Below are 22,609 nucleotides of genomic sequence, written 5' to 3'. Positions count from 1 at the left end.
ATTGTGAGTGAGCCCACTCCCTTGGCTGAGAAGCAACCCCACACATGAATGGTCTCAGGCATGACACAGGACTGATGATAGCGCTTACCTTGTCTTCTCTGGACAAGCTTTTTTGGGAAATCTTTTATACGGATACTTCATTACACACAGGTGGATTGTATTTATCATCATTAGTCATTTAGGTCAACATTGGATCATTCAGAGATCCTCACTGAACTTCTGGAGAGAGTTTGCTGCACTGAAAGTAAAGTGGCTGAATAATTTTGCACGCCCAATTTTTCAGTTTTTGATTTGTTAAAAAAGTTTGAAATATCCAATAAATGTCGTTCCACTTCATGATTGTGTCCCACTTGTTGTTGATTCTTCACAAAAAATACAGTTTTATATCTTTATGTTTGAAGCCTGAAATGTGGCAAAAAGTCGCAAAGTTCAAGGGGGCTGAATACTTTCGCAAGGCACTCTAGGACCAGGGCACAAATAATAATAAATAATTGTACTCTTTTTAACAATTTTTTTTTTTTTTTTTTACCATCTTTACATATAAAACCTTATTTGTTCATCGAAAATTGTGAATAACTCACCACAGGTTAATGAGAAGGGTGTGATTGAAAGGATGCACATAACTCTGCAATGTTGGGTTGTATTGGAGAGTCTGTCTTAAATAATTTTCCACACACAGTCTGTGCCTGTATTTAGTTTTCGTGCTAGTGAGGGCCGAGAATCCACTCTCATATAGGCACATGGTTGCAAAAGGCATCGGTGTCTTAAAGGCGATTTGCCAAGGCAGGATACTCTGAGCTCAACCCAATCCAGAAATCTGGCAGTGGCTTCTGATTAAATTAAATTTTCACAGAACCGCTTGTTGCAATTATGATGAGGCTCTCTTGTTCAGATATCGGTAAGTGAACTGGAGGCAGGGCACGAAAGGGATAATGAATCTTGAGTTAATTTGAACACAAAAAGTCATACAATGACGGAAAAACCTGTGTGTTGTCCTTGTTAATGCAGACAAAGAGCTCCAACTTCTTAATCATAGCCTCAATATTGTCCCGCACATTGAATATAGTTGTGGAGAGTCCCTGTAATCCTAGATTCAGATCATTCAGGTGAGAAAAAACATCACACAGATAGGCCAGTCATGTGAATAACTCGTCACCATGCAAGCTTGGGTGCTGCCATAGATTTACATTAGAAGTGCCCACCCAAGAATGCTCAAGGTCATTGGCCATAGATAAAATGACGTCAAATCACGTTATATCTACAGTAGCTTTGATTGGACTGGTTATGTCAACAGCTAACAAGCTGGCAGTCATCATTGTGAATCAAATCTCCTTGCAAATGCTTTTTAATCGTTTTCATATGAAGAGAAATAATGAAGATAAATTATAGCTAAAACGTATCAGTGCTCAGACAAGGCTCCGCTGATAGCCAGGTGTAGCAGTGGTAAGGTATTGGGACTGCTGTTGGCAGCTTTATGTAGGGCCTAACAGTTTGTGTGCACTGTTTGTCACCGTTATAGTGTAATGAATGTGTTGTGTAATGGCTTTGCTGGCATGCACCTAAAAAATGTTTTTGTGGTTTGCCCCATCAAAATGTGCATGCTGAACTTTAAATTTCACAATTTCAACAATTCGGTTCAGGGGGGAGAAGAAGTATGAGATACAAAACTAGCGGAAGTGCCAGAACCACTTTAGTAACTCCACCCCTCTCTTTCCACATGTCTATGAGCCAAATGTCCTCTCCCCTTCCAAAACTCAGAACATGCTAGGTGCAGGTCAATTCTGATCTAGTGACACAAAATCAGCACAAAATATCCAGTGACACAAAATCAGCACACCGGAACAATAGTTCCTCGTTATTCGTCACATCTCACAGTCTGGTGACAGATGTAACGATACCAATTATGTTACGTAAGTCTATCCACGAGAGGTAAGGTGTAATAATATGAGTATCTGTTCAATGAGGAGTCTGAGATTAACCTTTTGCTAATTCATCCTCCCAAACAATAATTTCATTGAATGGTATTGTCTATAAATGAGTCTCTTGTGATAATGAAAAGGCCTTGGTCAGGAGGGGGTGCACCTACACCTCACATCTTTTGAATTTCGTAAGGGGAGGTCTTCATTTGGCCCAGAGACTTGGCCCGAGAGTGTCTCAGAGGAGAGGGTGTGGACTTGTCTGCTCGCCCGCCAGCTCGCCGCAGGCCAATGCTCACGCAAGATTTGGTGTTGGGTTGGCGAGATTTAACATGAGTGGTTGTTCATGGAGTTACTGGATGAGTGTGGCTTCTTTTACTACCATACTGTGTAGCATTATTGTTGATATTGGTTGCATTTTCATTTATACTTCCTGTTTCGTCATGAGTCAGTGTTCTTTTGGGTTCTGTGTGTGTGTGCGTTTGTGTCTCAGGGAGTCCAGCGCACCAGGCTGGCTTACAGCAGATGGACACTGTGCTGCAGCTCAATGGCCAACCAGTGGAGCAATGGAAGTGTGTCGACCTTGCTCACGCATTCAGGTAGCCTACAGTCCTACACTGTCCGATCTCCCTTTGGGTTTCACCTGTCCTGAACATGGAGTACTAGGGCTGACCCGATTTAGTCGACTAGTCGATTGTTTGGTCAATAGGCTGTTGGTCGACCGAGATTTCTTTAGTCGAGCAGTCACAATATATATTTTATTGTGTGTGTAATATATATATATATATATATATATATATATATATATATATATATATATATATATATATATATCTCATAAAAATATATATATATATATATATATATATATCTCATAAAAATATATATATAAATATATATCTCATAAAAATATATATATATATATATATATATATATATATATATATATATATATATATATATATATATATGGTGTACAAGACACCTGTCTGATTCACGCCTGTCTCGGTACTAATCCACTGCGGAGGCCACAGGGATGGCACAATCCATTACTGTAAGACTTGATACTGAAATTGTATATGGTTATATTAATTAAAAACAATGGTGCAACATTGATAAATCGAATATTATTTTATAGCAAATGCACTTGGATACGGTCTTTCGTGCGCCGTAGAATTTGCACCTTTCCCTTTGTTGCTATATGCACAATAGAAAAGTTAACCAGCATTTTGGGATTGAGAACAATTTTTTATTTAACTAGGCAAGTCAGTTAAGAACAAATTCTTATTTACAATGGAACAGTGGGTTAACTGCCTTGTTCAGGGCAAAACAACAGATTTTTACCTTGTCAGTTAGGGGATTCGATCTTTCGGTTACTGATCTAACCACTAGCCTACCTGCCACTCCAAATTCAGCAGAGGCAGCAGCAGAGACGAGGAGCAGCCCTTCCTTAGCCTAATTGTCTAAGGAAATTGAGAGAATAAACCCTGACTTAATTAGGTCTATAATCAATAGCCTGAAAGTTATATGGGCCTGGCTTTATAAATCATCCATATATACATTGCATTCGGAAAGTTTTCAGACCGCTTGACTTTTTATACATGTTCTTACGTTACAGCCTTATTCTGAAATGGATTCAATTGTTTTCTACATCAATCTACACACAATACCCCATAATGAAAAAGCAAAAACAGGTTTTATATATGTTTACAAATGTATAAAAAATGTCAAACTTAATGCTCTTTACGTGAAACATGCTTACATGTGTCACGTAAAGAGAGCAAGGGTTGAGGTAATAGGGAAAATGTTTTTGAGGGATAGGGAATGGATTTGGTAACATAACGTTTCAGTCAGAAACAAGTAAGAAACTAAATGGCTGAAGTGATGTTGCAGCTTCAGCACAGACAGCGCAATAATCACTTGCTGTGCTGTGGTGCCTTTTTAATTGGCTTTTCACTCCAGTCACACGGGCACTCGCTGTCATTCTTTTAGCACAGTTTGACCATCGGTCTCCTTCTTGAGTCGTCATTTTGTTATTTAATCAAACAGTGTGCTTAAAGCATCAGACAAGCTCAGTGCATATGTAGTTGAATTTATTCAAACATATGGATATGGAAATATGCATTTAAACATTTAGACCAATCAATTGGTTGAAAGAACAGGATGACTCTCGGTCGACCAAGATTTTGTTGTTGTTGCCAGGGACAGCCCTACAGTACATACTGTGCAACAGGTTCTTTCCTATCAAATGTGTTGTCTGAATCAACTGTCCTCTCCGTTCATAGAAACTGCCACAATGAGATCACTGTAGTGGTATGGAGGACCCTACCTATTATGAAGCCGTATTTTGAGGGCCTGATCCACAGACCGTCTTATAAGGCCTCTGCCTATGACACTGTGGTGTCCCCGGCGGGGAAGAAACGAGACAAGACCCCGCCTTTGCTGACCCACCCCAACCATGGCAGACGGAGTGGACGTAAGCAAGGGCTGGTGTCAGAGGGCGGCCATGGATCCTTGTGGAGGGACAAGCGAGAAGACAAGGGAGAGTACTACAAGGGACAGGAGCCAGACTACGGGACTACTAAGATCAGGACTCGGACCCTCAAAGGCACCCGGGTGACCTCATCAAATGGTGACAACTACATTATCCTCTCCCCTGTGGACCCGGGAAGCCAGGTGATTGTATAGACTACATTATCCATGGAGCTCAGCAAATCTTTTTGTGACTCATAGGCTGTATGCCCAAATGTCACCCGATTCCCTATTATAGTACACTACTTTTTACTTTTTCAAAAGTAGTGCACGAGTTAGGGAATAGGGTGCCATTTTGAATGCAAGCTTAGGTTTAGCGCTCACTGTTCCTCTCTTGATTCATATTCAGCTTATGTTTACTCAACGTATGTAGTTCTGTCCTTGAGCTGTTCTTGTCTATTGATGTTCTGTATTGTGTCATTCTGTATTATGTTTCATGGTTTGTGTGGACCCCAGGAAAAGTAGCTGCTGCTCTTGCAACAGCTAATGGGGGTCCTAATAAAATACCAAAATTATACATGTCACCGCATGCACCACCGTCCGTCCATACTGTAAACTGTAGACCTTTAACCCCCTTGTCATCTTTGACCTCACTAGATGGTTTTAATCCTTTTCTACTTCTCAGATCTTGCATCCCGTTTATCAAGACCGGAATGGTACACTTGGTAAGCAACTTTCATAAGATTAACTAACCAGTCAGTAGATTTGGTAACACTTTACTAAACACTTAAAAAATGTAAGCTTGCCGGTATAATGCTTTTTAATGCTTGTTAAAAGCATGTATGAGGCTTACAATATGTATTTGTTTGGGTTGTGAAGCTGCAACTTTTAATTTGGCTCTATACTCCAGACAAGACGAACTGGCAACAGACCGAGAACACAGGAGACAAGGGGTTGTGAGATAGTGGAATATATATGGAGGGAACGGCGCAATAGAAGAGGGGCTAAGGATCTTGGAGAAGGGGAAAGAGACGATAAAATGGAGGGACAGTTTTCTGGACTCTACCCAGAGGGGCAGATCCCGAGTGGACAGCCATCCCCTCTGCCTACGACGGTTGCGGGGAGCAGGGTTCCGGTGGTGGTCCACCTGTCGTCGGTACCTGGAGATGGTCTGAGAAGAGCGGCCTGGGCTTTCTTCCAGGTACGGCAACAATGAAGGACAAACACCTGGGCAGAAGGTGTGCTGACCTCTGCCTCTTGCTCCGGGAAGAGCGGGGGCTGTTAACCTAGGGAAGGTGAGAGGCCCGTAGCAGAACAAGGAAGTCTGTTGCGAGCATATTCCACCCACATGAGTTTCTGGCTCCAGGTGGTGGGATTAGTGGAGACGAGGCAGCGAAGAGTCGTCTCCAGGTCCTGATTGGCTCGCTCCGACTGGCCCTTGGACTGGGGATGAAAACCAGAGGACAGGCTGGCCGACGACCTAATAAGGGTGCAGAACGCCTTCCAGAACCGAGAACTGGGGACTGCGATCGGAGACCATGTCGACCAGCAGTCAATGGATCAGGAAGCCCTGCTGCACAATGAGCTGGGCCGTCTCCTTAGCTGAGGGCAACTTAGGAAAATGAATAAAATGGGAGGCTTTAAGAAACCGGTCCCCCGCCCCCAGGGTATGGCTGGGAACACTGTGGCTTGCAGACCAGACTCTCAATTCCCCAGACAATAGCAGCCGCTAGAAGGGATGATGGTCTCGGGGTCCGAGGGTGTAGTAGCCGGGCTGTAAAGACGTGAGAGCACGCCAGGCTTCACATTCTTGGACACCGGGCGGAAGGAAGCAGCGAAATGGGAGCGAGTGAATAACAGGACCCATCTCACCTGCCTGGAGTTGAGGCGCTTGGTGATGCGGAGATATTCCAGGTTCTAATGGTCCGTCCACACCAAAAATGGCTGTTCTGCCACTTCTAACCAGTGCCTCCACTCCTCCAACGCCATCTTGACACTGAGTAATTCTCTTGTCTGAACACTCCCTGCAGTGATGACGTATCCTAGGAAGGAGATGGTGGACCAATGGAACTCACACTTTTCTGCCTTCACGAACAGCTTGGTTCTCCAGGAGACGCTGGAGGACCTGTCAGACATGGAAGACGTGCTCTTGATGTTTCAGAGCACATCATTGACAAGGGCCTGGAACACTGCGGGAGCTTTGGTCAGTCCGAACCACATCACCAGGTACTCCTTGTGCCCGCTAGCCATGTTAAAGACTCGTCCCCTTCCCGTATCGAACCAGATGGTAGGCATTCTGAAGGTCCAACTTGGAGAAGATGGTTGCTCCCTGGAGAGGCTCAAAATGTCATTGAGACCCCGGTAGTCGATACACGGACGCAGACATGCTCTCACTATGATTGCCCGACACTCTCAGGCTAATGGGAAACGTAGTGTGGGTGACTCTGCCAATAGAGCGCCCATCCAATGCTCAGACGTCCATGGGAATGGAGAGGGGTTGTGTGGTGATGCCCAGCTCCGACACCAGGGTAGCGTCCATTAAGCTCTTGTCGGCCCCAGAGTCAATGGGCAGGTAGCTAAGAAATGGGCATTTTTAGATATACAGGGTAAAGTTGATCATTTGAGGACAGCAATCACGTTTGCAAGCTGCTCACACACAGAGAAGTCAGCTCAGACAGATCCAGCTCAGAGAGGCCCACTCCATCTGCAGCAGATTTTATACTGAACAAAAATATAAATGCAACATGGAACAACTTCAAAGATTTTACTGACTTACAGTTCATATAAGGAAATCAGTCAATTGAAATAAATACAAAATCCCCTAATCTATGGATTTCACATGACTGGGCAGGGAAGCGTGGCAGCCAAGGCCAGCCAATCAGAATGAGTTTTTCCCCACCACAAAATGGCTTAATTATAGACAGAAATAGTGAACATTTCTCCTTGGCCAAGATAATCCATCCACCTGACAGGTGTGACATATCAAGAAGAATGTGTTCATTAGTGTTCAAAAACATATTATATTCTTATTTACAATAAGTGACTCCAAAATGACAGTACATTATTTAGCATTCATTTCTATTGGGCACAACATAATCTGAAACACAACCAAAACAAGCGTCAAATGTATCCAACAACTTTGTAGAGCCACAAGCTTGATGTGGTCATTGCGTGCTAGGAATATAGGACCAATTACTAAACTTTTGACTACTCTAAAGACCAACAAAAAGCAACTTCTTGTTTTGAAAATGACCTATGTGGCATCGATAAGAGACAGAAACATTTATGCTGGTGTCAAAATGTACTACAAAATGTACAGTAAAAACAATAATTCTGGTCATAGTCAGTCTCGTCCTAAACTGGAATTTGTGAGTTGAACAAAATGGTATGTCATGGAATGAAGGGTATCACCAATTGCACGCGACCCCATCGTAATGCCCATGGTCAATTTGGTTTGGCATTCGATATCCCTATGGGGCTAGTTAGGGACCATCAGTAAATGTTACTCACCACCTGGATTCGGTCTTATGTAGCAAAATGTGAAATGGTGTTTTTTACATTGGATAAAAGTAGAGACTTAGAGCTACAAAATGGTATATCATACACTGCATTTGAGGAACAATGGGAAAATAATTCTGCTTTGAAAGTTGATTTTGAGTCACTTTTGAGAAAATCGCCTTTGAATGTTTTGGTATCTAGTGAAGAGCTCTTCTTCACACCCAGTTAAGCTTTAGCCCCACCCATCTCGTTTCGCTCTCGAAGCGCACACTTGACGTTCTGGCCGATGATTTGTTTACCTCTGGATAACATGAAAACAGCCTAACCAGCTCTGCTGGCAACAATTTCATTACGCTTTTTTGCCGATGTTTACTGACACCAGCCATATTCAACGGGTGTTGCACACACGTCACGCTAGATAACAAGCTAGCCAGCTAACGTTAGCTAGTTAAACAACAATGAACAAAGTGCCAACACTGCCTAACATTATGCTCTAACTAGAAAAGCAAACAGCTTTTTTTTGGGGGGGGGGGGCATTTCTGCTATGAAGTCGTGCCTTGTGACATATGCCTAGCTTCCTGAATAGGGTCACAAATTACGCAATGTACATGGGACAATATTTTAAAATGTCAATAGCTCCAAATTTCAATTACTTAACTTTAAATCAACTATACTGTAAATTGTTGAAATTAATTGACAAATATTGAAAGCATTTAATGAGACAACTAAAAGATGTCAAACATGAAAATATTATCCCATTTACATGGTGTAATTTATTGACGGTCCTTAACTATCCCCAGAGATGGGCTATCAAAGTCAAACCAACTTTGCCACAGTTGCACACCAGTGGGCTGAAGCTAATTGGCTAAATGATTTGGCTAACTCTCCCCACCTGCAACCAAACACAAGAGACACTCACATCAAACCACACCTCGAAACAACTCACGTTTGAATTCAGTCATGGCTGCTAGCATTTCTTAATGAAGCAAATCTAAATATCATACTCCCAAAAAAATGTTAACCTCCCCTGTAAGAGGTTAGCATGTCTTGGGAGTATGATCTTTGTGCCTCAGTAAACTTTCTCACGCATCATTATTCACGACTCATTAATGATTATCCGTAATCAAGGCAGCATCCACATTAATGTAGACATGTTCTGAAACTATTATATTCTTACTTACAATGAAAGTGACTCCAATATATTATTTACCATTCTTTTCTATTGGGTACAACAATCTCAAACACAACTAAAACAAACTGCAAATGCATCCAACAAGTTTGTAGAGTCACAAGCTTGATGAAGTCACTGCGTGCTAGGAATATGGGACCAAATACTAAACATTTCACTACTTTTAATACTCATATGTGAATTTGTCCAAATGTTTATGACACCTTCAAAATGGGGGGACTAGATACAGTTGAAGTCGGACATTTAAATACACTTAGGTTGGAGTCATTAAAACTCCTTTTTCAACCACTCCACAAATTTCTTGTTAACGAACTATCGTTTTGGCAAGTCGGTTAGGACATATACTTTGTGCATGACAAGTAATTTTTTCAACAATTGTTTACAGGCAGATCATTTCACTTAATTCACTGTATCACAATTTCAGTGGGTCAGATGTTTACATACACTAAGTTGAAAATTCCAGAAAACTATGTCATGGCTTTAGAAACTTCTGAAAGGGTCATTTACATCATTTGAGTCAATTGAGTTGTACCTGTGGATGTATTCCAAGTCATACCTTCAAACTCAGTGCCTCTTTGCCTCAGAAAACAAATTGTAGACCTCCACAAGTCTGGTTCATCCTTGGGAGCAATTTCCAAAAACCTGAAGGTACCATGTTCATCTGTACAAACAGTAGTACGCAATTATAAACACCATGGGACCACGCAGCCATCATACCGCTCAGGAAGGAGACTCGTTCTGTCTCCTAGAGATGAATGTACTTTTGGGGTGAAAAGTGCAAATGAGTCCCAGAATAACAGCAAAGGACCTTGTAAAGATGCTGGAGGAAACGGGTACAAAAGTATCTATATCCACAGTAAAATGAGTCCTATATCAACATAACCTGAAAGGCCGCTCAGCAAGGAAGATGCCACTGCTCCAAAACCGCCATAAAAAAGCCAGACTACGGTTTGCAACTGCACACGGGGACAAAGATGGTACTTTTTGGAGAAATGTCCTCTGTTCTGATGAAACAAAAATAGAACTGTTTGGCCATAATGACCATCATTATGTTTGGAGGAAAAAGGGGGAGGCTTGCAAGCTAAAGAACACCATCCCAACTGTGAAGCACGGGGGTGGCAGCATCATGTTGTGGGGGTGCTTTGCTGCAGGAGGGACTGGTGCACTCCATAAAATAGATGGCATCATATGGAAGGGAAATTATGTGGATATATTGAAGCAACATCTCAAGACATCAGTCAGGAAGTTAAAGCTTGGTCGCAAATTGGTCTTCCAAACGGACAATGACCCCAAGCATACTTACAACGTTGTGGCAAAATGGCTTAAGGACAGCAAAGTTAAGGTACTGGAGTGGCCGTCACAAAGCCCTGACCTCAATCCTTTTGAAAATGTGTGGGCAGAACTGAAAAGGCGTGTGCGAGCAAGGAGGCCTTCAAACCTGACTCAGTTACACAAGCTCTGTCAGGAGCTTATTGTGGGAACTTATTGTGGGAAGCTTGTGGAAGGCTACCCAAAACGTTTGACCCAAGTTAAACAATTTAAAGGCAATGCTACCAAATGCTAACTAAGTGTATGTAAACTTCTGACCCACTGGGAATGTGATGAAATAAATAAAAGCTGAAATAAATCATTCTCTCTACTACACTACTCAAAAAAAATAAAGGGAACACTTAAACAACACAATGTAACTCCAAGTCAATCACACTTCTGTGAAATCAAGCTTTCCACTTAGGAAGCAACACTGATTGACAAATTTCACATGCTGTTGTGCAAATGGAATAGACAACAGGTGGAAATTATAGGCAATTAGCAAGACACCCCCAATAAAGGAGTGGTTCTGCAGGTGGTGACCACAGACCACTTCTCAGTTCCTATGCTTCCTGGCTGATGTTTTGGTCACTTTTGAATGCTGGCGGTGCTTTCACTCTAGTGGTAGCATGAGACGGAGTCTTACAACCCACACAAGTGGCTCAGGTAGTGCAGCTCATCCAGGATGGCACATCAATGTGAGCTGTGGCATGAAGGTTTGCTGTGTCTGTCAGCGTAGTATCCAGAGCATGGAGGCGCTACCAGGAGACAGGCCAGTACATCAGGAGACGTGGAGGAGGCCGTAGGAGGGCAACAACCCAGCAGCAGGACCGCTACCTCCGCCTTTTTGCAAGGAGGAGCAGGAGAAGTACTGCCAGAGCCCTGCAAAATTACCTCCAGCAGGCCACAAATGTGCATGTGTCTGCTCAAACGGTCAGAAACAGACTCCATGAGGGTGGTATGAGGGCCCGACGTCCACAGGTGGGGGTTGTGCTTACAGCCCAACACCGTGCAGGACGTTTGGCATTTGCCAGAGAACACCAAGATTGGCAAATTCGCCACTGGCACCCTGTGCTCTTCACAGATGAAAGCAGGTTCACACTGAGCACATGTGACAGACGTGACCGAGTCTGGAGACGCCGTGGAGAACGTTCTGCTGCCTGCAACATCCTCCAGCATGACCGGTTTGGCGGTGGGTCAGTCATGGTGTGGGGTGGCATTTTTTGGGGGGGCCGCACAGCCCTCCATGTGCTCGCCAGAGGTAGCCTGACTGCCATTAGGTACCGAGATGAGATCCTCAGACCCCTTGTGAGACCATATGCTGGTGCGGTTGGCCCTGGGTTCCTCCTAATGCAAGACAATGCTAGACCTCATGTGGCTGGCGTGTGTCTGCAGTTCCTGCAAGTGGAAGGCATTAATGCTATGGACTGGCCCGCCCGTTCCCCAGAGCTGAATCCAATTGAGCACATCTGGGACATCATGTCTCGCTCCATCCACCAACGCCACGTTGAACCATAGACTGTCCAGGAGTTGGCGGATGTGGGAGGAGATCCCTCAGTAGACCATCCGCCACCTCATCAGGAGCATGCCCAGGCATTGTAGGGAGGTCATACAGGCACGTGGAGGCCACACACACTACTGAGCCTCATTTTGACTTGTTTTAAGGACATTTCATCAAAGTTGAATCAGCCTATAGTGTGGTTTTCCACTTTAATTTTGAGTGTGACTCCAAATACAGACCTCCATGGGTTGATACATTTGATTTCCATTGATAATTTTAGTGTGATTTTGTTGTCAGCACATTCAACTTTGTAAAGAAAATAGTATTTAATAAGAATATTTCATTCATTCAGATCTAGGATGTGTTATTTTAGTGTTCCCTTTATTTTTTTGAGCAGTGAATTATTCTGACATTTCACATTCGTAAAATAAAGTGGTGATCCTAACTGACCCAAGACAGGACATTTTTACTAGGATTAAATGTCAAGAATTGTGAAAAACCAAGTTTAAATGTATTTGGCTAAGGTGTACAGTTGAAGTTTACATAACTTCCGACTTAAACTGTACATACAGACAAGTGCTTTCATTTCTATATGGTAAAAGAGATAAGCATGAAAATGCCCTCAAATAAAAGGTGACATTCTATATTGTCGCTTCATATGAAACATTTGATCTCAAATCCAAAATGCTGGAGTTTAGAGCCAAATTTAATGTTTTTGTTTCACTGTCTAAATAAATACTTAGGGGAGTGTACTGTACAGTATGTTAACTTTCTATGTATATTTTTCTGAGAGGATATTCTTGCATTCATGTTTTACCAAAACAGGTAAGATTTATCAAAGTCACCCAGGCGGTGGACTTCAGAAGGGCAATGGCTTTCTACAGGACACTGCTAGCGGGCTACAGGCCACAGGCTTATCTTCTCAACGCTCCATCATCGGTAAGACGGCTACCATGCTGCCCCCATCTGGCTACCAACCCAGCTATGGCAATTACCAGAACTGCACCATTGTCCAGTCTCATCTGCCCTACTCCAATTACGGAACCTACGTCACGCTGGCGCCCAAAACCCTCATCTTCCCCGTCTTTGTTCAGGTTGGCTCTTTTGTTTTATTAATTTGTGTTATTACATGATCATGTTTTTCTTGAGCTGACTGGTGGGTCTGTTGTTGTTGTTGCTGTCAGTCATATTTGTCCCTTGGCTGAACTGATCAGATGCATGATTGGGGTGTCTGGATGAGAAGCAAGTAGAAGACTATCAAACTGACAGCAGGGTAGTGTTTGAGGTGACGTTGTAACAAAACTTATCAAATTGTTGTGGAACGCAAAGCGAAAACGATTGTTTCTTATTTGACAAGTTTCAACAGTACCTCCCCATTTGACTGTTTTCTTCCCTTTCGGGCCTAGTGAACATGACCCAGCATTAGCGAGATTCATGATTGTGATGGTGTAATGTTATTTAGCATCCGATTTAAACTCGACCTAAGAGGTTTGATTTCAGAGAGATAGAAAGATAGACAAAATCATATCCTGTGTGTATATATCCTAACTTGGTAGAGCATGGTGCTTGCAACACCAAGGATAGTAGGTTGATTCCTGCTGGGGCAAATCATACAAAAATTGTATGCACGCATTACTGTAAGTCGCTTCGGATAAAAGAGTGTACTAAATGGCATATTCAGTATATATGATATCAAATCATGCATTATTAGCACAGGGGTGTTTACTGTTGTGTTCTCTCTTGTAGCCCCTGGAACTGTGTAGCGAGCGAACACTTCTTCTCTCAGAGGAGATGATCCTGCATGAGAGCCAGTGCATGTCTATCAAGGTACAACATCCTTTCTCTTCTGTTGTGTCATTTACGCTGACTCTTCACATTGTTGCTCTTCTACCGGTGTCATTACACTGTAATGACATGGTTAGATTATTACATAATAGTTTAGCCGTAGCTTTGTAATTGCACAGCGATGAAGTTGAGTGGTTCTTGTTTTTACACCAGTGGAATAAGGAACAGTCCTTATTCTTCTTGTGCAATTAAAAAAAGCTAAACTTTGTTTCTATTCAATTATAACACAATTACTGAATTACCAAGTAACATAATGTTAGAATAATGACCACATAAGGTATGCACAACAATTAACATTGACATTTCCTACAAATACGCCTTTTTTCTTTAGTCTTGGAATTTGTTGAATAGTTATATTTCCTACATTATTGGTCTGCCTTTGCACCAGAGTCATTTTTCAGCACAAATGTCAATTTTCTGTCAGGTTTCTAGTTTGTTCCAGTGACACCCCATAGAGAGATGCACAACCATGCAGTATTATTAGGACGGATTAAACATTACCTGGTAAAAGCCAGATCCATATCACTGAACAATGTGTGAGAAATGGAATGCTATGATTGTGTCCCAAATGCCATTCTATTCCCTATGTAGTGCACTACTTTTGACCAAGTCACGTAGGGCATTGGTCAAAAGTAGTGCACTATAAAGGGAATATAGTGCCATTTCGGATGCATTGATATGGGTCTCTTTAATGGTGATGTAGGATACACAGAACTTGATAGTTACTTCTCAGATACAGACTGACGGTTTATGATAAAGTAATACAAATGTGTGCTGCCTTTTCACCAAGAAGAAAGGAGATGGCTGGATTTGATGTGTCTTACAGTAAATTCAGCAAAAAAAGTAATGTCCCTTTTTCGGGACCCTGTCTTTCAAAGATAATTCGTAAAAATCCAAATAGATCTTCATTGTAAAGGGTTTAAACACTGTTTCCCATGCTTGTTCAATGAACCATAAATAATGAATGAATATGCACCTGTGGAACGGTCGTAAAGACACTGACGCTTACAGACGGTAGGCAAACCCATCGTCGGTAGACCAAACAGGACTGGTAAAAAGTGCTCTTCACTGGCGAGTTGCGGTTTTGTCTCACCAGGGGTGATGGTCGGATTCGCGTTTACACCAAGGCCTGTACTCTGAGCTTGTTGTCATTGCAGGCAATCTCAACGCTGTGCGTTTACAGGGAAGACATCCTCCTCCCTCATGTGGTACCCTTCCAGCAGGCTCATCTTGACATGACCCTCCAGCATGACAATGCCACCAGCCATGCGCTTGTTCTGTGTGTGATTTACTGCAAGACAGGAATGTCATGGACAGCGAAAAGCCCGGATCTCAATCCCATTGAGCACGCCTGGGACCTTTTGGATCGGAGGGTGAGGGCTAGGGCCACCCCCCCCCCCAGAAATGTCAGGGGACTTGCAGGTGCCTTGGTGCAAGAGTGGGGTAACATCTCACAACAAGAACTGGCAAATCTGGTGCAGTCTATAAGGAGGAGATGCACTGCAGTACTTAGTATCTGGTGTGGCCACCAGCTGCATTGACATTTTGATTTTGACCCCCCTTTGTTCAGGGGACATTCTTCCATTTCTGTTAGTCACATGTCTGTGGAACTTTTTCAGTGTATGTCTCAGTTGTTGAATCTTGTTATGTTCATACAAATATATACGCAGTTGACAGTGAGAGGAAGTTTCTTTTTTTGCCGAGTTTACATTTTATGGTCCTTAATAATTTTGTTTATAATAACTTTTTATTAGCCGGGATTGTCCACTGAGTAACACTTGCCACTGTTTTCCAGGCAGTCCTGGAACAGTATTTTAAGTTAGGCATATTGTCTCAGCTTAGCTTTGCTTCTCTTCAACAGTGCGCAGATGTATATATTTCATGGTTCTGTTATTTTTTTTTTATGTTATGCTATACATTATTACAGTCAGGTCCATAATTATTGACACCATTGATTAAGATGAGCAAAAAAGACTGCATAAAATAAATAATACAAATACTGTGCTATATTGCATGCAACAACCACAAAAAGTATATTATTTTATACTACTGCAATTGCTTAGAGACAGATTTTGTTTAACAAGTAGTAAAAAAAAATCTTAAAAAGATATGAGTCAAAATGATTGCCAATCCAGTTTTCAGTAATCCAAGCACCCTGACAGCACTGAGCCTTTTTCTAAAAATGTTTTATGAGATTAGAGAACACTCTAAACAGAATCTTTCCAGATCCTTGATATTCTTTGTCTGTGCTTGTGGACTGCCCTCTTTTTAATTCAAACCACAGGTTTCAATGGGGTTCAAGTCCAGAGACTGAGATGGCAAAAGAGTACCACAGTATGAGTCATAATGCCCATTAAACCTAGCGGGTCAAACAAGGAAATAGTTCCAATGGTTTTTCCACCATAAATTTTTCCCATAGGGGATTTTAGAAACTCTTAAAATAAGGGTTGTGTTTCGTGTAGGCTTACCCTGGTGTGATGTTTTGATAACTGTTTAAATCTCTCTAGTAAAAGGTGACTTTCTTTATTGCGTTCTCTTTATTTTCAAACTTTCCCGCAAGTTATTTTGGCTGCTGTATTTAACATTCAGCAAACAAGCAAATTTGCATCCCTCTTCGAAAAGTCTATTAGTATAAGAAAGGCAACAAAAAAAATGCTACTCACTATCTCATGCTCGTTGTGCAGTATGGAGGAGACCCGAAAAAACACAAACAAAAGCTCCAAAATTACCAAAATACAGTGCATTCAGAAAGTATTCAGACCCCTTGACTTTATCCACATTTTCTTACATTGGGGCTATATTCAAAAATGTATCAAATTTAAAAATGTTCCTCATCAATCTACACACAGTAACCGATAATAACAGAGCAAAAGCAGGTTATTTAAAATGTTTGCTAATTTATTAAAAATTGAAAACCGATACCTTATTTACATAAGTATTCAGACCCTTTGCTATACGACTTGAAATTAAGTTCAGGTGCATCCTGTTTTTCCATTGATCATCCTCAAGATGTTTCTACAACTTGATTGGAGTCCACCGGTGGTAAATTCAATAGATTTGACATGATTTGGAAAGTGTCACGCCCTGGTCTTAGTATTTTGTGTTTTCTTTATTATTTTGGTCAGGCCAGGGTGTGACATGGGTTAATTATGTGGTGTGTTTTGTCTTGTTTTTTTTGTAGGTATTGGGATTGTGGTATAGTGATTGTGGTATATTGGGGTTATCTAGAAAAGTCTATGGTTGCCTGAAGTGGTTCTCAATCAGAGGCAGGTGTTTATCGTTGTCTCTGATTGGGAACCATATTTAGGCAGTCATATTCTTTGAGTGTTTCGTGGGTGATTGTTCCTGTCTCTGTGTTAGTTTGCACCAGATAAGGCTGTTTAGGTTTTCACGTCACGGTTCTTGTTTTGTATTGTTCGTGTTTATTATTTTATTAAACATTAATCAAAATAACCACGCTGCATTTTGGTCCTCCTCTCCTTCATCAGAAGAAAACCGTAATAGAAAGACACACACCTGTCTATAGAAGGTTCCACAGTAACAGTTGACAGTGCATGTCCGAGCAAAAACCAAGCCATGATGTTGAAGAATTATCCGTAGAGCTCCGAGACAGGATTGTGTCAAGGCACAGACCTGGAGAAGGGTACAACAAATGTCTGCAGCATTGAAGGTCGCCAAGAACACTGTGGCCTCCATCATTCCTAAATGGAAGAAGTTTGGAACCACCAAGACTCTTCCTAGAGTTGGCCACCCGGTCAAACTGAGCAATCGGGGGAGAAGGGCCTAGTTCAGGGAGGTGACCAAGAACTTGATGGTCACTATTACAGTGCTCCAGAGTTAATTTGTGGAGATGGGAGAACCTTCCAGAAGGACAACCATCTCTGCAGCACCTCACCAATCAGGTCTTTATGGTTGAGTGTACACTGGTCAGTAAAAGGCTCATGACAGCCCAATTGGAGTGTGCCAAAATTCACCTAAAGACTCTCAAACAAGATTATCTGGTCTGATGAAACCAAGATTGAACATTTCGGCCTGACTGCCAAGCGTCACATCTGGAGGAAACCTGGCACCATCCCTACGGTGAAGCATGGTGTTAGCAGCATAATGCTGTGGGAATGTTTTTTAGCGGCAGGGACTGGGAGACTAGTCAGGTTTAATGAAAAAATGAACAAAGCAAAGTACAGAGAGATCTTTGATGAAATCCTGCTCCAGAGCGCTCATAAGTCTCTAAATGTCCTTGAGTGGCTCAGCCAGACCGCGGACTTGAACCCGATCGAACATCTCTGGATAGACCTGAAAATAGCTGTGCAGCGATGATCCCCTTTCAACCTGACAGAGCTTGAAAGGATCTGCAGAAAAGAATGGGAGAAATACAGGTGTGCCAAGCTTGTAGCATCATACCCAAGGAGACTCTAGGCTTTAATCGCTGACAAAGGTGCTTTAACAATGTACTGAGTAAAGGGTCTGAATACTTTTTCATTTATTTATTTGTTATTTTATTTATTTCAACTGTATTTAACCAGGTAGGCCAGTTGAGAACAAGTTCTCATTTACAACTGTGACCTGGCCAAGATAAAGCAAAGCAGTGCGACACAAACAACAACACAGAGTTACACATGGGATAAACAAACGTACAGTCAATAACACCATAGAAAAATCTATATACAGTGTGTGCAAATATAGTAAGATTAGGGAGGTAAGGTAATAAATGGGCCATAGTGGTGAAATAATTACAATTTAGCAATTAAACACTGGAGTGATAGATGTGCAGAAGATGAATGTGGAAGTAGAGATACTGGGGTGCAAAGGAGCAATAACAGGAGCAAATAACAATATGGGGATGAGGTAGTTGGGTGGGCTATTTACAGATGGCTGTGTACAGGTGCAATGATCGGTAAGCTGCTCTGACAGCTGATCCTGAAAGTTAGTGAGGGAGACAAAAGACTCCAGCTTCAGTGATTTGTGCAATTCGTTTCAGTCATTGGCAGCAGAGAACTGGAAGGAAACGCAGCCAAAGTAGAAGTTGGCTTTGGGGATGACCAGTGAAATATACCTGCTGGAGTGCATGCTATGGGTGGGTGCTGCTATGGTGATCAGTGAGCTGAGATAAGGTGGGGCTTTAACTCGAAAATACTTATGACCTGGAGCCAGTGGGTTTGGCGACGAATATGAAGTGAGGGCCAGCCAACGAGAGCTTACAGGTCGCAGTGGTGGGTAGTATATGGGGTTTTGGTAATGAAACGGATGGCACTGTGACAGACTACATCCAATTTCCTGAGTAGATTGTTGGAGGCTATTTTATAGATGACATCGCCGAAGTCCAGGATCGGTAGGATAGTCAGTTTTACGAGGGTATGTTTGGCACCATGAGTGAAGGATGCTTTGTTGCGAAATAGGAAGCAGATTCTACATTTCATTTTGGATTGGAGATGCTTAATGTGAGTCTGGAAGGAGAGTTTACAGTCTAACCAGACACCTAGGTATTTGTAGATGTCGACATATTCTAAGTCAGAACCGTCCAGAGTAGTGATGCTAGACAGGCGGGCGGGTGCGGGCAGCGATCGGTTGAAGAGCATGCATTTAGTTTTACTTGCATTTAAGAGCAGTTTGAGGCCACGGAAGGAGTCCTGTATGGCATTGAAGCTCGTCTGGAGGTTTGTTAACAGACTGCCAGAGGTCCGGACAACCGGCCCTCCGATTTGACACACTGAACTCTATCTGAGAAGTAGTTGTTGAACCAGGCTAGGCAGTCACTTGAGAAACCAAGGCTGTTGAGTCTGCTGATAAGAATGCGGTGATTGACAGAGTTGAAAGCCTTGGCCAAGTCGATGAAGAAGGCTGCACAGTATTGTCTCTTATCGATGGCGGTTATGATATAATTTAGGACCTTGAGCGTGGCAGAGGTGCCCCCATGACCAGCTCGGAAACCAGATTGCATAGCAGAGAAGTTACGGTGGGATTCGAAATGGTCGGTGATCTGTTTGTTAACTTGGCTTTCGAAGACTTTAGAAAGGCAGGGTAGGATAGATATAGGTCTGTAACAGTTTGGGTCTAGAGTGTCTCCCCCTTTGAAGATGGGGGTGACCGTGGCAGCTTTCCAATCTTTAGGGATCTCAGACGATACAAAAGAGAGGTTGAACAGTCTAGTAATAGGGGTTGTGCAACCATTGCGGAGGATAATTTGAGAGAGAGGGTCCAGATTGTCTAGCCCAGCTGATTGTCTACCCCCCCCCCCCTTAAAAGATTTAGATGCACTATTGTAAAGTGGCTGTTCCACTGGATGTCATAAGGTGAATGCACCAATTTGTAAGTCGCTCTGGATAAGAGCGTCTGCTAAATGACTTAAATGTAAATGTAAATTTGTAGGGGTCCAGATGTTGCAGCTCTTTCAGAACATCAGCTATCTGGATTTGGGTGAAGGAGAAATGGGGAGGCTTGTGCAAGTTGCTGTGGGGGGTGCAGAGTTGTTGACCGGGGTAGGGGTAGCCAGGTGGAAAGCATGGCCAACCATAGAAAAATGCTTTTTGAAATTCTCGATTAACGTAGATTTATCATGGTGCCAGTGTTTCCTAGCCTCAGTGCAGTGGGCAGCTGGGATGAGGTGCTCTTATTCTCCATGGACTTTACAGTGTCCCAGTACTTTTTGGTGTTTGTGTTATAGGATGCAAATGTTTTTGAAAAAGCTATCCCTTGCTTTCCCAGCTGCCTGTGTATATTGGTTCCTAACTTCCCAGAAAAGTTGCATATCGCGGTGGCTATTCGATGCTAATGCAGTACGCCACAGGATGTTTTTGTGCTGGTCAAGGGAAGTCAAGTCTGGAGTGAACCAAGGGCTATATTTGTTCTTAGTTCTACATTTTTTTTGAACGGGGCATGCTTATCGGGGCGGCAGCGTATCCTAGTGGTTAGAGCGTTGGACTAGTAACCGGAAGGTTGCGAGTTCAAACCCCGGAGCTGACAAGGTACAAATCTGTCGTTCTGCCCCTGAACAGGCAGTTAACCCACTGTTCCCAGGCCGTCATTGAAAATAAGAATGTGTTCTTAACTGACTTGCCTGGTTAAATAAAGGTAAAATAAAAAAAAATAAAAAAAATTTAAGATGGTGAGGAAAGCACTTTCAAATAGTAACCAGGCATCAATGTCCTTCCAGGATACCCGTGCAGGTCTATTAGAAAGGCCTGCTCGCTTTAGTGTTTAATGAAGAGTTTGACCGGGGACCCATTAGGGACGCAGGCAATAAGGCAGTGATCGCTGAGACTTATGTCAATGTGATATTTCAGTTAAATTTTTTTAAATAAATTTGCTCAAATTTCTAAAAATCTTTTTTGCTTTGTCATTATGGGTTATTATGAGTAGATTGATAAAGGGGGGACGACGACGATGTAATCAATTGCTGAATACGTCTGTAACGTAACAAAATGTTGAAAAAGTCAAGAGGTCTGAATCATTTCTGAATTCATAATGCTCTGGCTCCCCAATGGTGGAACACACTCCCTTACGACGCCAGGACAGCGGAGTCAATCACCACCTTCCGGAGACACCTGAAACCCCACCTCTTTAAGGAATACCTAGGATAGGATAAAGTAATCCTTCTCATTCCCCCTTAAAAGATTTAGATGCACTATTGTAAAGTGGCTGTTCCACTGGATGTAATAAGGTGAATGCACCAATTTGTAAGTCGCTCTGGATAAGAGCGTCTGCTAAATTACTTAAATGTAAATGTAAATGTAAATAAGCATTCACATCCCTGTTAGAATTACCTTTGGCAGTGATTACAGCTGCGAGTCTTTCTGGGTAAGTCTGTAAGAGCTTTGCACATCTGGATTGTACAATATTTGAACATTATTCTTTAAAAAAATGTCAAGTTTAAGTTGGTTGTTGATCACTGCTAGATCTTCAAGCAGATTTAAGGCAAAATTGTAACAAAGTTTTGGAAAACAACTCTTGTGTATATTTGGCCTTGTTTTAGGTTATTGTTCTACTGAAAGGTGAATTTGTCTCCCAGTTTCTGTTGGAAAGCAGAGTGAACTAAGAATTTTGCTGTGCTTAGCTCTATTCTGTATCTTTTTATTAAAAAAACTCCCTTGTCCTTGTCGATGACAAGCATACTCATGACATGATGCAGCCACCAGCATGCTTGAAATTATGAACAGTGATACTCAATGACGTGTTTGGAAGGATGCCTGTATCTTTGTAGCAACTGGGTGTATTGATACACCAGCCAAGTGTAATTAATAACTTCACCATGCTCAAAGGGATATTCAATGTCTGCTTTGTTTTTAATTTGTATTGGTGCCCTTTGCGAGGAATTGGAAAACCTCCCTGGTCTTTGGTTGAATCAGTGTTTGAAATTCACTGCTCGAATGAGGGACCTTACAGATAATTGTTTGTGTGGGGTACAGAGATGAGGTAGTCATTCAGAAATCATGTTAAACACTATTATTGCACACACAGTCCATGCAACTTATTATGTGAGTTGTTAAGCAAATGTTTACTCCCGGACTTATTTAGGCTTGCCATAACAACACGGTTGAATATTTATTGACTCAAGACATTTCTTTTAATTTTTAATTCATTTGTCAACATTTTTAAAAACAGAATTCCACTTTGGCATTATGGGGTATTGTGTGTAGGCCAGTGACACAAAATCTCAATTTAATCCGTTTTGAATTCAGGCTGACACAACAAAATGTGGAAAAAGTCAAGGGGTGTGAATATTTTCTGAAGGCACTGAAGCTACGGCCCTGGGTGGGTTTGACTTTGAAAACCAGAAGCATATGCAGAAAAGTACCTGATACCTACGGTAGAATATGGTGGTGGCTATTTTGCTTCCACTGGTCCTGGGGCCCTTGTTAAGGTCAACAACATCATAAACTTTAC

At 42.2% G+C, this 22,609-nt stretch overlaps 1 protein-coding gene across 5 annotated transcripts in view; it reads left to right on the top strand.

Annotated features, from left to right (window-relative positions):
* The window catches only part of LOC118394113 (regulator of G-protein signaling 3-like), a 93,112-nt gene that overhangs the window by 26,531 nt on the left and 43,972 nt on the right, over positions 1-22,609 (top strand). For all 5 annotated transcript variants that reach the window (XM_052462634.1, XM_052462635.1, XM_052462636.1 and 2 more), the window contains 5 exons: positions 2,410-2,515; positions 4,202-4,592; positions 5,074-5,113; positions 12,710-12,978; positions 13,631-13,711. In XM_052462634.1, coding sequence (XP_052318594.1) covers positions 2,410-2,515; positions 4,202-4,592; positions 5,074-5,113; positions 12,710-12,978; positions 13,631-13,711 — 887 coding nt within the window. The remainder of the gene's footprint in view (positions 1-2,409; positions 2,516-4,201; positions 4,593-5,073; positions 5,114-12,709; positions 12,979-13,630; positions 13,712-22,609) is intronic.

The sequence above is a fragment of the Oncorhynchus keta genome, chromosome 14 (genome assembly GCF_023373465.1).
Source record: "Oncorhynchus keta strain PuntledgeMale-10-30-2019 chromosome 14, Oket_V2, whole genome shotgun sequence".
Lineage (NCBI taxonomy): Eukaryota > Metazoa > Chordata > Actinopteri > Salmoniformes > Salmonidae > Oncorhynchus > Oncorhynchus keta.
Note: the sequence above shows the minus strand (reverse complement) of the source record. Positions and strands in the feature narration are given on the sequence as shown.